This window comes from Lactuca serriola, chromosome 8, assembly GCF_051521515.1.
Source record: "Lactuca serriola cultivar US96UC23 chromosome 8, Lser_US96UC23_V15, whole genome shotgun sequence".
NCBI lineage: Eukaryota > Viridiplantae > Streptophyta > Magnoliopsida > Asterales > Asteraceae > Lactuca > Lactuca serriola.
The window spans coordinates 124,523,803-124,539,203 of NC_136415.1; the positions used below are offsets into that span (position 1 = coordinate 124,523,803).

The 15,401-nt window shown below is 35.3% G+C and overlaps 1 protein-coding gene and 1 pseudogene across 2 annotated transcripts; one reads left to right on the forward strand and one right to left on the reverse strand.

Moving 5' to 3' along the window:
• The first annotated feature begins 8,192 nt into the window (after positions 1 to 8,192).
• Positions 8,193 to 12,452, forward strand: PAS1 (FKBP-type peptidyl-prolyl cis-trans isomerase family protein). Of its 2 annotated transcripts, XM_079015730.1 has the most exons (20): positions 8,193 to 8,466; positions 8,578 to 8,662; positions 8,912 to 8,981; positions 9,156 to 9,253; positions 9,408 to 9,530; positions 9,658 to 9,690; positions 9,808 to 9,866; positions 9,957 to 10,041; positions 10,140 to 10,298; positions 10,421 to 10,478; positions 10,572 to 10,720; positions 10,801 to 10,898; positions 10,965 to 11,034; positions 11,097 to 11,156; positions 11,253 to 11,309; positions 11,389 to 11,457; positions 11,558 to 11,635; positions 11,726 to 11,827; positions 11,914 to 11,985; positions 12,093 to 12,452. In XM_079015730.1, exons 1-20 carry the CDS (start codon positions 8,390 to 8,392, stop codon positions 12,345 to 12,347), a joined length of 1,857 nt encoding a protein of 618 aa, XP_078871856.1. In that variant the 5' UTR covers positions 8,193 to 8,389; the 3' UTR covers positions 12,348 to 12,452. The 2 variants fall into 2 exon arrangements, with proteins under 2 accessions (XP_078871856.1, XP_078871857.1); XM_079015731.1 differs by lacking the exons at positions 8,193 to 8,466; positions 8,578 to 8,662; positions 8,912 to 8,981 and adding an exon at positions 8,990 to 9,009.
• Positions 12,453 to 14,479: 2,027 nt separating this feature from the next.
• Positions 14,480 to 14,902, reverse strand: LOC145067364 (copper transporter 6 pseudogene; annotated as a pseudogene).
• Positions 14,903 to 15,401: the final 499 nt, after the last annotated feature.

Consider the following 15,401-nt stretch of genomic DNA (forward strand, 5'->3'; position numbering starts at 1 on the left):
CAGGTTCTATTTCCGGCTCAGGTGTAGGTACTGAGCCGATCGATGAGCGGATGTGGGAGTTCATCTCGTCGGAGATTACCAGCGGTACTTTGGAGTTGACTCCTATGATCTTTGGTACGGTCAAGGAAGGGATTTTGGAGATTTTAGATTAGCATCTGGGCATATTCTGTACTGAGGTTATGGCTTTTGTTGGAGCTCGCACTCTTTTTTCCCATGAGTTTCGTGCTTGTGGAGCTCCCAATTTCTTTGGGGAGAAGGACCCAATTGCAGTAGGATATGGTTAGCGGATATGGCTAACAAGTCCAGGACGAGTTTCTGCCCCGAGGGATCGAAGGTCAGATTTGCCTCCTGTCTTCTAAAAGTCAGAGCCCGAGATTGATAGGAAGAGATAGACTTCACTTTGGGAGGCGAATCCCCGGAGACGATGACTTGGGATGAGTTTGTGACCCGGTTTAGGGCCGAGTTTGCACTAGCTATGGAGGTGCAGTAGTTGGCGAGGGAGTTTTAGGACCTTCTTCAGACGACCGAGACTGTGGCAGAGATCACTGCCAAGTTCCGGAAGAAAGCTTTGTTGGTTCTGCAGTATGCATTGGAAGAGGAGATGAAGAAGGTAAGGTATCATAACATTATGAAGGATGACATCAGGTAGTTCTTAATACTGTAAAGTTATGAGACCCTGAATGATATGATTGTTAGATCCCAGGAGCGTGAGATTGATTTGGATCACCTCGGGAAGACGAAGCCATAACAAACTCAAATTTCAGTGGGCCAGGTGAAGAGGCCCTAGACTCAGGATTCACGTTCAAGGGGTCATCAAGGTCGGATCCGTTGTGCCAAGTGTGGGAGGACCCATGAGGGAGGATGTCGAGATACGGGCTGAGGATGTTTCAATTGTGGTCATATGGGTCATTTTAGTTGAGATTACCCACGTGGGTCAGATCCGATGTGTTTTCACTGAAACTAGGTGGGCCACAATACAGTTGACCGTCTAATGTTGAGGGATGGTTTAATTTGAGGATCACTGATGGTCATGAGGGTAGGGCAGGAGCTCCAGCAGCGAGGAGCCGAGCATTACAGTGTCGGTCGGGGGAAGCTGGGGTTTCATTAGGTGCTATTACAGGTATGTTATATTTTGCTTTCTTCTTGATTATTATGAAACATCCCAAAAATATAGCCCAAATATTTCGTTTTTAATTTATTAGTAAAAAACATCAATATCATCCATCACATAAAAGTCATAAACCATGTATCTCAAAATATCATAATATCTATCAAATATATCAGAGTATAAACATCCCAGGCTGAACAAATGGTGTGTGCACTGCAATCATCCAGAGTTCTTCCCCTTGCTACCAAAAGTACCTGAAACCAAAACTGAAAATTATAAACAGAATCGTGGGCCCCGCCCTACTACATCGGACCCCGCCAGCATCGGGCCCCGCCCGGCATCGAGCAAAGTTCGGCATACACATGATCATATCGTTTCAGGTTGGGGATTTCGTTCTCCTGAAAGTATCCCCGTGGAATGGTGTGATTCGGTTCAGTAAGAAGGGCAAGCTAGGACCCCCGATACATTGGTCCTTTCTGAGTGACCGCTAGAGTGGGTAAGGTAGCTTATCGTTTATAGCTACCTGAAGAGCTGAGTCAGATTCATGACACCTTTCATGTGTCACAATTGAGGAAGTGTGTGGCCGATAAGACGTCAGTGGTTTCACTAGAGGACATTCAGGTGGATGTGGGCCTGAATTATATTGAGAGACCGATCGTGATTATGGATCGCAAGGTGAAGACTTTGAGGAACAAAGAAATACCCTTGGTTCAGGTCCAATGGCAACATCAGAGAGGGTCCGAGATGACTTGGAATCAGAGTCAGAGATGCGGGAGCAGTATCCAGAGTTGTTTGCGGAGCATGACTTCGGGGGCGAAGTCTAGTTCTAGTGGGGGTGAATTGTAACATCCTGGAATTCAGGTACATCTCTTTGATCCTTTTCTTTCCTCAAGTTGTCAAAATTAGTCCTTGAAAAGAATGTATGGCTTTTCAGTACGCTGGGTGTAAGGGAGAGTACGTTGCGCGTACTCATGAGTGTGTTCTTGACGCAGAGGCTACCCAATACGCTGGGCGTACCATAGTGTACGCTGGGCGTGATGGTTTTTGAGCATTCTAACACTTCCTAAGTGTGCATGCAAACCTAATAACCTTGGATCTATGTTTGTCTAATTATCATGCAAAGTTGATTTCCAAGGTTATGATCCTATCTAGCATACATGGGGAACAATTTTAACTTGAATGAAAGATAGAACTACATACCTTGTTGTTGATTTTGATCCTTGAAACCTTATGAGCCTAGCACCCAAGTGTGATGCCTCAAATGCTTCACACAACACCAAATGCTATGGAGTAAACTTGGAGAGAAAGTATAACACTCTAAAAATCGGCTCTAGCCCTCAAGCATGCATGTGTTGCCGATTTTGGGAGAAACATGAGCTTTATATAGTGTTGACACATTTAGGGTTACACCATGTAAACCCTAATGTGTCATGAGTCTTCATTTCCATGACCCATGGGTTTGTAACTCCCATGGAGCCTCCATGGAGCATCCAATGGGTTTAACCCAACTTGATTATCCATGGAGCCTCTTAGCCCACTATATAAGTTATGGACGATTTACATAATCAACCCATATATTTAATTAGTTACAATTTGATCACTTAATTAATTCTAGATTAATTCTTGATCAAACCAATTAAATAATATTATTAATATATTAGAACTTATAATATATTAATAAACCATAAGTGTTATTTCTCTCATTTAGTCTATCCAATTGCATGGTGCCATGCAACCCAAATGGACCATGCCGGTTCAGGTTAAGTACATACCAGAAATAGTTATGGACTTAGACACCTTATCCAATAGGGCGTACCATAGTGTATGATGGGCGTACCATAGTGTACGTTGGGCATACCATAGTGTACACTGGGCGTACTAGTTTCATATTGAAACCCTAATGGTAGGGGTGAGCCCTATATAAGGAACGTTATGGCCTCACTTTTAGCCACCATTTCCAGAGAGCGAAACCCTAAGTGTGCCCTATCCCTCGTTCTAGAGCTTGTGTGAGTGTGGTTGAGCTTGAAAGTGTTCTTGTGTGCTTTTAAAGAGAAGGAGGTGCAATTGAAGGGGCTAGAGTTGGAGGGCAAGCTTTGGATCTGAGCTTTCTGAGGTTGGAGCATCAGTTGGAGGTAAAAAGCTCAAAGCTTTCTCAACCTTTTTGATTTGTGCATTATGGACCATTTCTAGGGTTTTTGTCCCAAAGGTGGAGACTTTATGAGTAAAAGAGCTCCATAGACCTTGATCTGCCCATATTCAGTGTATAATGTGATATAGATCCATAAAAATTCAATCTTGGACATTAGGAGTGAGCCATGCATGAGATATGAGCTCCTTAATGAAAGAAGTGGTGTGATTTGGATGATGATGACCTTTACAGCCATGCAAAGGCATAAAGTCACTGACTTTATGGATTAAGAGGCATTAGAGTGACAAGATCTGGGATATGAGCTTGTCTCTTAATCGATTAAGAACAAAATCATGAAGATTATGAAAACTTGGCGTACACTGGGTGTAATCCCAGTACGCGCAGCGTAGGGTTCGAGTGTCCCCGATTATGTATAGCATCCGAGTACGCCTAGCGTATTGAGTTGTTACGCGCCGTGTACTCCTTAGGGTTGACTTTCATTGACTTTTAGGATTTAGTCAACAAGTGGACTTTTGGACCATTGGAGGGGTCGAATGGTCTTTTACCCTTCTGAGAGAGCATATGAAGGGATTAGTCTAGCCTTTGAGAGCCATTATTAATTAGAGATAATTTTTGTATGTGATTAGGCGGAGGCTAGATCAGTGTTTCGAGTTCGAGATCACTCGAGTTTACCCGAGGTGAGTCTTCTCACTATACCTTACCTAGAGTGGTAGTTATGTGTGACCAGAGGGTCTTATGTGCTTGTTGAGTTATGCATGATTGTGTGATATATATATATATATATATATATATATATATATATATATATATATATATATATATTGTATGCTATATTATTGTTACTTAGACCAGACCAGAGGGTCCAACGAACTATGAGGCCAGAGGGTTCTCAATCAAACCGGACCGGAGGGTCCAACGAGCTAGACCGGACCAGAGGGTCCAACGAACTAGGGGACTGGAGGGTCCCGCTGAGACACATGGGCCGGAGGGTCCTACAGAGTATAGCCTCGAGTGGCGAATTTTTTGTATGTGGTATTTTGGGGAAGTCACTAAGCATTCATGCTTACCGTGTTATGTGTTATGTGTTTCAGGTACTTTCAAGGATCGCACGAAGGCACCGGTGTGATTGTACACACACTCTTGATATTGAGCTATGATTGTGGATCCTGGATTTGAATAATTGTGTTGAAAACTTGTTGGTTGTTTTTGAGAATTAATGATGAGACATCTGTTTATGAGTTTTTAAATTGAAAAATTTGTTTGAAAAGTCATGTTGTTACACGTGTATCTATGGTGATAGCTAAAGGTGTGAAGTGATCTAGAAGTAATGAAGTCCATGGGAGACTTACTGGAGCATAAGTTTTATGGATTTTATACAAACAATCCTATGTGTTCATGCAACGCTAGATTTGGATCTATGTTTTCACTATTAGATACACAATATTATGAACACAAGAAGAACCCTAGCATGCTCCTATGTATTTTGAAATTTAGATAATATAAGGGATTACATACCTCTTGTTGTTATATTGTAATAACAACTCGAATCTTCAATCTTCTTGCCTTTGAAAGCAAGTACCACAAGTGTAGTACCTTTAATGGGTCACAAACACCAAGAGCAAATGGAGAGGCAAGAGAAAGAGAGAGGGGAGAGGTAGAAAATCAGCTCTAGGAGATTCTAGGATCAAGTGGCCGATTTTCCTAAGCCAAGGGATCCTTATATAGGTGTAGGGATTAGGGTTTCAATCCATATCCTTATCTAATTGCTTGCCCACCAAGCAGTCCAAAGGATAACCCTAGAAACCTTATCATGGACGAATTCTAAGGCCTTATCTCCTAGAATTCGTCCACCCTATCCACAGGGCATTCATTGCCCTATTTTGCAACTATCACATAATTACAATTCAGCCCCCTTAGTTTAGTTAACTTCTTTTAATCACAAAATTAATTCTTGACCAATGTCAACTAAATAAATATGATTTCTCTTTTAATATATTATTCTTGTAATATATTAATAAACCATAATAACCTCTTTCTCTATCATTTCTCCAGTCAAGTTGCTTTGGTGAAAGCAACCCAAAAGGACCATGCACAACCGGGTCAAGTACTTACCAAATATGGTTACGAGCTTAGACACTAATCCAACAAAGTTACATTTGACTTTGATCTTTTAAATCTTGATTTATTTGCTATGGTTTATTTGATACAATGTTAGTAACACCCACAAGATTTTTTTGAAATTGTGTTTAAACTCTGACGATTTGTTAAATGTTTATTTTCTTTTGTTAAACCTTGCCTTTGGGTTAAACCATAACATTAAACTTTGTTTGAAAAAAATAAATAAAATTATGGGGTGTTACAGTTAGGCCCATTACATGTTGGGCTAGGCCCATTTGTATGTTGGGTTAGACCCATGGATCAAGAGGGGCTAGGCCCCTTATGGTGGATTGGGCCTAATATGTGGGTTGGGCCCAATGTGAGAGATAGGCCTAATGGTATGTATGATATACAGTATTTTGGGAAACTCACTAAGTTTTGTGCTTACGGTTTTTATGGTTATGGTTTTAGGTACTTCTGTTTCGAAAGGGAAAGACCCAACTTGATCGCAATGCATCCACCCATGTTTTCGTATTATGATGATTTTAGGATTGTACTCTGATAACTATTTTTTATAAAGTACTTTTGAATATTTAGAAAAAAGATATTGAATGTTGACTTAAGATAATTAATGTTTTAGTTGAATTAAAAAAATAAAATTTTTACTTCATAATTTTAGGACGTTACAACAAACATCAACGCAAGATTTATACCATTTCATTTAACATGAGTTCAACACAAACACAAACTTCTTCATTTCATACACCATAAGCCACGTACATAAGTCAGGGAAATCCGACATCAAAATTTCCATCTTTGAGATTACATAAAAAATATAATGAATTTCCCACAAAACACCCTAACCTTTTAGTTTTTAAAAGCATAAAAGAGAAAAACATCCAAGTGAAAATTAGGAGCCACTTCCAAATCCTTGCTTGATCACACATCACATTAAGAGAGCGTAGAAGTCCATGAATGACTGCAACCGACCTGTAGCACATCGGTGGGTCATACCATCTGATAAACATGTAATTAGAACCATTCATCGAGCATGACCTGAACCTCCTTCCCTGTTTTAAATTCATCCATGATGTCACCATTCTTGTTGGCTGCCACAGTTACAAACACCATTTTTAGGGTTTTTATTTATTTTCTTATTTATTTATTTTGTTGTTTTGAGAGTATGCATACAAGAAAGATGAAGAAGAGTACGAAGTCAGGTTAAATCCTGAGGGTTTAAAATGAGGATGGCTGAGGGGAGGGGGTGAAGATGTACGTTGCTTTTGTTAGAGAAGAGAGGTGACATGGGTGCAAGGCTGAAAATGTCCTTTAAAGGAGGGCCACGTGTACCCCTCTAATGGAGGTAGGTTGGTGACATTAAAGCCAAGGACCATCCGTGTAGGCTTTGGAAACCTTAGGGACCACTTGTGTAACCCTAATGAAAGACATCCTTAACTTGCTACTTTTTGCAAACCACATGGACCATTTTTGAAATTTAGTCTTATTGTTATTTGCTACCAATCAATTTTTTTTATCTTAATGGCATTGGGTTTGTTAAGGATCCAAATTCTTTGTGAGTCAAATCGATCCAAAATATTAATGGTTGTGATGGTTGTTGGATATTGAAATGTTTTATAGATGAATTTTGAATTTTGACCTATTAGTTTTAAGGACTTCAGATTTTAAACCTTAGGATTATAAATAGTTTAAATCGTTTTTATTTTAGCATGCGCCTCCGTTTTTCACTTCAATTCTCGTTTTTGTCATAGACAAAGAAAGTGACAGTTCATTTTTTTTCATGTGAGGTTTCTCTATTTTAATCATACATGATGATCATATGAATACATAAATATTTGATTGGTTCCTTGTATATCTGAGGTTGATTCATATACTATTATTAATTTATGCATTGTCATTTTATAATGTTTGAATTTGGGTTCATATAATGATTTATTTAGTAAATATAATCGAATGGTGTCTCTTTGTGTACAAGTGGTCAAAGCAATAAATAAATTGCCAAATTGGTATGATATGATATAGAAAAACAATGAGCATACATATATTTGGAATGACATTTGGCTGATTCGAGCTCTCTTGCTTCTATATTTCATACATATTATATGATCTATAAAACCCTAAAACAAATAGGAGGTATTACTCTCTACTGGATAAAGAAGGGGATATATTAAGGGAATCATTAGACTTTCTTGATATGTTTCTTTGCGAGATCAACATGATTTAAACACACTTTTGTGCTTTTTTGGTGTTTTAGATATCAAGACTCATAGCCATATTTGCCATGTGTGATTTCATGATTTTGGGTTGTTTGGTTAAAATGGTTTTGTTTATATCATGTAAATTATATAATTTTTACTTTTAGACAAACTTTTTGTTACTTGTAGCTTAATACTAAGGCTATGCTTGATGTACTAGCTGATAGCTGAAAAGATAGCTATTAAATAAAAAGCTAGTTGATAAAAATTGATGTTTGGTAAAACTAGTTGAAAAGCTATCTGGATTATATATAAAATTACATAGATAAACATTTAAGAGTATATGTTCCTATAATTAACTAAGGAGTATATTTGGAAAAAATTTAAAAAGCTTCTAAAAAGCTAGTATAAGTAGCTTTTCAAACAACTAGCTTATAAGCTACTATTTGACTTGCCAAACACAACAATAAAAAAATTCGAAAAATAAGTTATTTTATCGATTAGTTGCAGCTTACCAAACAAGGTCTAAAATCCTATTAGTTGTTGCCTATTAGTTGTTTGATTTTTTATGCATATATGGGGAAAAAGTAAACATATTGTAAGGTAACACGGGGGCTTTTAATTCACTTACTCACAACTCACAAGCATAAGTTCAACTGAAACGCCGACTACTCTCTCTCTCTCTCTCTTAACAATCTTTTCCGTTCACCTAATACATTGGTAGCTCGAATTACAGGCGATAATTGTCTGTTTGCCGTCTCTGCAAATTTCTGCCTAGGTTCCTCCGTCACTTCAAAAACTAAAACCAACTCCTAATCTCCAATGGCTGTGGTCAAAGATGCGGAACAAGATTTCAAGCCGCAGAAGAAGAAAACATCTTCTGACGAGGATGATAAGAGGTAGTAGTTAGATGTATGAATCTGATGATGTGTTTCGTTAAGATGATTGTATGTATATCAACAATGAACTTCTGTTTTTTTTTTTTTTTTTTTTTTTTTCCTCAATTTTAGGAGAAAAAAGATGGTTCCAGGAGGTTTGATGAAGGCTATGATAAGACCAGGCGGTGGTGATGCTATGCCTTCTGATGGTGATCAGGTTCGAAATTAGTTCCTACTTTTACATACCTATTTCATGTTCTATGTTCTAGTATCGTTATGCTATCTGAAGTTGGGGCGTAGATAGTTTAACTCTTAACCGACACCACTGAGTGCCAATTGTAGAATAATCTGAAATAATAGCGATCGAACTAATTATGTCCTAATTCACCCGTCATATGAACTGAATTATGTTAGGTAACAATTGAAAGAGCACATCTACATGTTATTGATGAGATTCATTGTGCAGGTCATATATCATTCTACTGTTCGTACTCTAGATGGGGTGGTTGTTGAGTCTACTCGCTCAGAATTTGGTGGTGCGCTCATTTATCCAATGACAGATTAGTTCTGTTAATCTGCTTGATATAAATGAAGTTATACTTTGTCAATGCCCTAGTTAATTGTTTACTTGAATGATTTTGTTTTATATGTTTTCATTCTCTCTCTGCTCAAATGGGTGTGTGATGCTCTCTTTGATTTCCTTGTTATAGGCAAAGGCACTCCAATAAGGCAGGTTTTGGGTAAGAGCAAGATGATATTAGGGCTGTTAGAAGGACTTCCAACAATGTTGAAGGGTGAAGTTGCAATGGTAAGTATTTGGTAGTGGTGATGTATTTATGGATATGGTTTGTATCGTATTAACTTGTTGATGAAAGGGTACATTCTTTACATTGAAATTCTTTGTATAAATTCATGTTGTTATGTTATTGATCTTTAACAGAATTTGTGCTAACTTTTTTCAGTTAAAAATGAAGCCTGAATTGCATTATGGTGAGGATGATTGTCCAGTCTCTGTTTCAGATAGCTTTCCCAAGGATGCTGAACTTAATTTCGAGATCGAGTTGATAGACTTTTCTAAAGTCAAGGCAAGAGCTACAAATTTTATTTTGTACACTAAGTTTGCTATATACAGATTGCTTTGGGTTTAATAGTTCTTGTTATTTATACTTGATATCATAACTTGTTTATTTTTGCTTTTTATAACATTCTCAGGTTGTAACCGAAGATTTTGGAGTAATGAAGAAGGTATGTAATCCTCAATCTCTTGTTTGCATTACTTCTCCACAGTTGAATTTGGGACTTCATCAGCAATTTGTTCCAATTGAAAAGTTCTAAATTGAACATGCCATTTACTGGGGACAGGTTTTACATGAGGCACAAAGTTGGGAGAATCCACGAGATCTTTATGAAGTAAAAGCCAGGTTCACTTGTTGTTTCTATCTCTATTTCTTTAATTATTTCGGAAATGGCTTCAACATTGATATACTTGTGGGCTGTGTGATTAATTCCAGGATTTCTGCCAAGTTGGGGAATGGACAATCACTTCAGTTACATATGAAAGGCGAACCAATTCTGTTTACTTTTGGAAAATCCGAGGTCTCTCTGTTTGCATAGATTCCTGCTTTTTCAAAGTTGTATTTTTTCTATATCTTTCATGTGTACCCAATAAAGTGTTCCTTTTATTCCTATATCAGGTACCTAAAGGTCTTGAAATGGGTATAGGAACAATGTCACGTGGTGAGAAAGCAGTGATCTATGTAACAAGTCAGTACTTAAGTGAAAGCCCACTTTTGCCCTCTGTAGAAGGTATTGAAGAAGCTCACTTTGAAGTGGAGCTCATCCATTTTATTCAGGTGTGGAAATGTTATTACAAGTGTTTCAAATTATATATTTCATCGTCCTTAAATCAAAGACAAATTTTCCACTTTTTTTTTTTTTTTTTTTTTTTTTTTTTTTTTTTGTAATGATTGTACAGGTGCGTGATGTGCTAGGAGATGGTCGTCTAATCAAACGTCGAATAAGAGATGGAAAAGGTGCTGTTTCAGTCCTTGAATTAACACATAAATTGCATATTAGTCCTTGGTTTATACCAGTAATGACAGTGGATGTGATTTTGAAAAAATTAGGTGAATTTCCTATGGATTGCCCTCTTCAAGACAGTAGACTGCGTGTCCATTACAAGGGCATGCTTCTTGATGAAAAAAAGACAGTTTTTTATGATACAAAAGTTGATAATGATGGTGAACCTTTGGAGTTTTCCTCAGGGGAAGGGCTTGTAAGTTGAGTTTGAGAGTTTGAATAAAAAATGTGATTGCTGTAAGTTTTGTTGTAATATGAGGTTGTGATTATGATTAGGTACCTGAAGGTTTTGAGATGTGTGTTCGGCTGATGTTGCCTGAAGAGGTATCACGTGTCACCTGTCCTCCTGATTATGCATATGACAAGTTCACCAGGTAAATTTCTGATAACTTGATACATAAATATGTAATTATGAAATGAAGTAATCTTTGTGTGAGTAGGCCAGATAATGTTCCTGAAGGTGCTTATGTTGAATGGGTGATTGAGCTTCTTGGTTTTGAAATGCAAAAGGTAAACCAATTTATTGTATTTAGTATTTAGTATTTGAGTTGATGCATCTGTATGATATGTAGGATTGGACTGGTATGGATTTTAGAGCTATTATGAATGATGTTGAGAACACGAAAAGCACGGTATGTATTTTAACAATTAGATTACAGGTGTTGAGCATTTTAATTTTTTTTTTTTTTTTTTTTTTTTTATCCAGTTTGATGTTTCTTCTTATTCAGGGTAACAGACTATTCAAAGAAGGGAAATTTGCTCTTGCCAAAGCCAAGTATGATAAGGTACACAACATCATTATTAAAGAATTTGAAATTAGTGTGTTTGAGTTTATTATGATTTAATTTGTGGTTTTTGTTGCAGGTTCTACGTGAATTCAATCATGTAAATCCTCAAGATGATGAGGAGGGAAAAGAGTTTGCAAATACAAGAGTATGAATGAGCCTCCTTCATTATTTATTACAAAATAATTTAATTTAACTTTTATTTATTTACCAAGAGTGGTTGCTAATAAGATAACATGCATGAAAAGAATCTGTTGAATCTGAACGTGGCTGCCTGCTACCTGAAGATGGGGGATTGTAGAAAGTCAATCGAGACGTGTAATAAAGTAATTTACTTTTTTTTTTATTATTAAATAAATAAAAAAAGAAGAAGATTGTTGAATGGTGATATATATTAATAAATAATGTATGTGCAGGTATTGGATGCAAATCCTGTCCATGTGAAGGCACTTTATCGTCGAGGAATGGCATACATGGAGACTGGCGATTTTGAGGAAGCAAGAAGAGATTTCAACAGAGTGAGTTTTTGTTATTTTTAATTTCATGAAAGTAGTAAATATAAAACTGTATAACAAAACACTTGTTGTTTGATGCTTGAAACTAGATGATGAGCATAGACAAGTCATCCGAAGTCAATGCAAAGGCAGCTCTTCTTAAACTGAAGCAAACAGAACAGGTCGTTTATTTATTTATATATTTTAAATTTAAAATATCCACCCGTTTCATCTAAATAAATTCTAATGTATTTTTATTCTAATAATATGAATTATGAACAACAAACAGGAAGTAGAAAAGAAGGCACGCAAGCAATTTAAAGGACTATTTGACAAGAAGCCTGGAGAAATATCAGAGGTTGGGGTAATTGAAAATAAAAATGATGATGATGCACATGAACCCTTGATTTCTGAGCAGGACGAGGACATTGATGCACCAGAAGAAGTTCCTGCTCCTGCTCGCATGGGATCATTTTCACGATTATTCACAAGGGGTATGAATCTATTCAAGTCTTTGGGGGTAAACAGATGTTCCATTTTGTAATTTCTATTTCTATACAATAATATATGCTATATTATCAACAACTCAGTCATGTCCAACCCAAATCCTACATCTTATCCATAATTTTAATCTTTTAACATTTATTTACCTTCTTCCTTAAAACTGGAAACATAATAAATAAAGGTGAAATTTCTATCATTGCTCAATCATTCATCATACAACAACAGATAAGTATTTTGGATCCACATTTATAAAAAAAAAAAAAAAAAAAAAAACTTGCTCTAATCGAGTTCAAACCCCACTTAAATAAGCACGAGGTGACAAAACTTTCTCAAGGGGATCCTCTTGTTTGTTGTTTACTTGTATATTACGTACATTTTGGTATTTCAAACATCAAATTTCCGTCTACTCTTATTTTTGTATAATGTATTGACTAGGTGTGAGACTCATGTATTACATGAGTTTAATTAAAAAAAATAAATATGAAATTTTAATAATTTGAATAGTTTGAATTTATAAGAAAAATAAGAAAAATTTTGAATTATTAAAATTAATAAGACTTTAATGTATTGAATACGTTACATATATAAACCATTTCTAATAAATACTTTACATATATATTACCTTACATATTAAATATTAAATGTGGAATTTTAATTTAATAAAATAAAAAATACAATAAAATGACAAGTGGAAAATAGAAAATTTAAAAATTCTAGAAAATGTTATGTGTTCAAATGAATGAGAAGAGGATATGGGGCAAAAAAAAAAAACTTTCATTTATTATAATAAATTTCTCCACATATAAAAAAAAAAGCTTTGTTTATATCTACCACACCAAATCCAAACTCTATTGGGCGGGTCATAATGTTTTCTTTGAAAATTATCATATCCTCTTTTATCTCATCGTCTTCAACTTAATATATTATATAAGTTACTTGATACTTATAGGTTGTCTATTTGTTGTCATTTCTCATTTCCACGTCAAGTTTACATTTGGGAAATAAAGCTGGTTATAATGGAAAACTTTTATATAAAAAAAGGATATTAACAAAACCAAGCACGTCTGAAGATAAATTTAAAGCAAATAACTTGATTTATTTTAATCCATTTTGTACCCGACAATTGTTGGGTAACTGACCCGGTTATAATGGTTCCCCCATTAAAGTAGTTTCTATAAAGAAAAAAAAATATGCATTCCGGATTTCTGATTTTGGATTACAGTTAGAAGAAAAAAAAAATCGGAATTTCAAAACAATGAAACATATAGTTTCAAAATTTCATCTTCCTTCTCTAATCTTCACCTAGAACAAGTCCAAAATGTGATATATAATTTTGGAGTTTTGAGAAAACATTTCGTTTTTTATTTAAAACTATTTTTTTTAAAGAAATATAGCAAATAATAAATATAAAATAACTTAAAATGTGACATTTGATTGGACAAATGTTGATTTAAGAAACTTCCAAATGACAATTTCGAACATAAGCAAAACGCTTTTTAAATATTTTTTGATGCGAATGAGTAAAAAATACACAGTATATATTCATAGGACTGAAATGACCCATTTTAGACAAAATGATTTTTTTTTTTCAATACACTTCAAAAATTAATTGATATTAATATTATTGATTTCTTCATTCGTAAAGGTTATATCTGTAAATATCCCAAAAATTCCCCTTAAAAATGTCATCCATGTAATATGTGACACAAAACTCAGACATACTTTGGTTTTCTAACATAAGACTCAAAGTTAATGTAAGAAATTGATTTTATGCATAAATTCGTAAAACAAATTGGAATATTGTTGTTTAAATTGTTAAAAAAAAATCTAGAATTAATGTCACTATATAATATATACCAATCAACTACTATTGTTTTGCATTTTTAGTTACTACTATGATTTAATTGCATTCAGTAAGTCACTAAACTTTTTTTAATTAGATCATTAATCTCGGCGTAGTTAAATGCTACTGCATCTATGTAGAGTTCATATGGCGTTGATATGTTCGTTTTTTCTTTATGAAACACATTTGTTGTTATTTCGGGCAGATTACCTTTGGCCAAGAGTGCTATAGTAACTTGTATGTTTTGCATTAAAAATTGTACATTTCTTTCTAATTCGAAGTGAAAGTTTTGATCAAATGCACAAAAATTCAAACACCATATATAACCATTACACATGATCCAATTCCATTCTAGATTTAGAAGCCGCCCTCGAAATCATCCGATATTTGACTAAAAAACACCCAATAACATGTCCAGCCACCACAAAAACAAAAACGCCAACATTGTACGACATCACACACAACATAATTAGATAAACAAGAGCCATTCGTAGTCCATAAAACGTAGCATGAATCAATCCACCAATGAAGGGACTACTTCCCTGCAGCTTGACGACTGGAAAAACTGACAGAAACTCGACAACAATGGTGAGGACAAGAACACATGCTAAAGCCAGTATGTACATACCTAATTTCCCATTCGGCCACCCATTGATTAACATCACAACATCTTTGCTCCAGAAGAAACTCATGTGCATCATCACCATGTCATTGCCATCCATGGTGTCGTTATGCATGATCATCTTTGCCATGATCATGAAACATCAATTTATATGGAGAAGGTTTCAAGTGTTTTTGGGATTTGGGCTGTGTTTATAATGGGAGAGAATGCTGATTAACAATTTTTTTTACAAGTTAGATCAACTCCAATATGTTATATATTGAAAAGTTGTATATATAAATCGTTGTTTCTTGTTATTTATTAAAATTTAATAGTTAGTTGATAGTTGTGGTTTGTGATGTTTACGTAAAAGTTGGCATGATTTTCGATCAATTATCATTTCCATGTCGAGTTTGCACTCACGGAAATAAAGATGGTTGCACATAAAAAGTGATGATCTAAATACACTCTTTTTATCTATCAAAACCATAAGAAAGCAGCCTTTCATGTAATGTTTTCGTGTATGTTACGTAAAACATGATGTTTGTAAGTTTGTTGCTTAGTTATTTAAAGACATAAGATTACTCTTTGATAAAATTGTCAGGTTCATGATTTTGGACAAATATATGTATATATCATCGTAATAATTA

Bases quoted from the DNA above. Each gene is read 5' to 3' on its own strand.
- PAS1 (XM_079015730.1), top strand. From the start codon at position 8,390: ATGGCTGTGGTCAAAGATGCGGAACAAGATTTCAAGCCGCAGAAGAAG. The intron at 10,479-10,571 runs GTGCTGTTTCAG...TGAAAAAATTAG, and splicing joins TCGAATAAGAGATGGAAAAG to GTGAATTTCCTATGGATTGC. The intron at 10,721-10,800 runs GTAAGTTGAGTT...GATTATGATTAG, and splicing joins TTTCCTCAGGGGAAGGGCTT to GTACCTGAAGGTTTTGAGAT.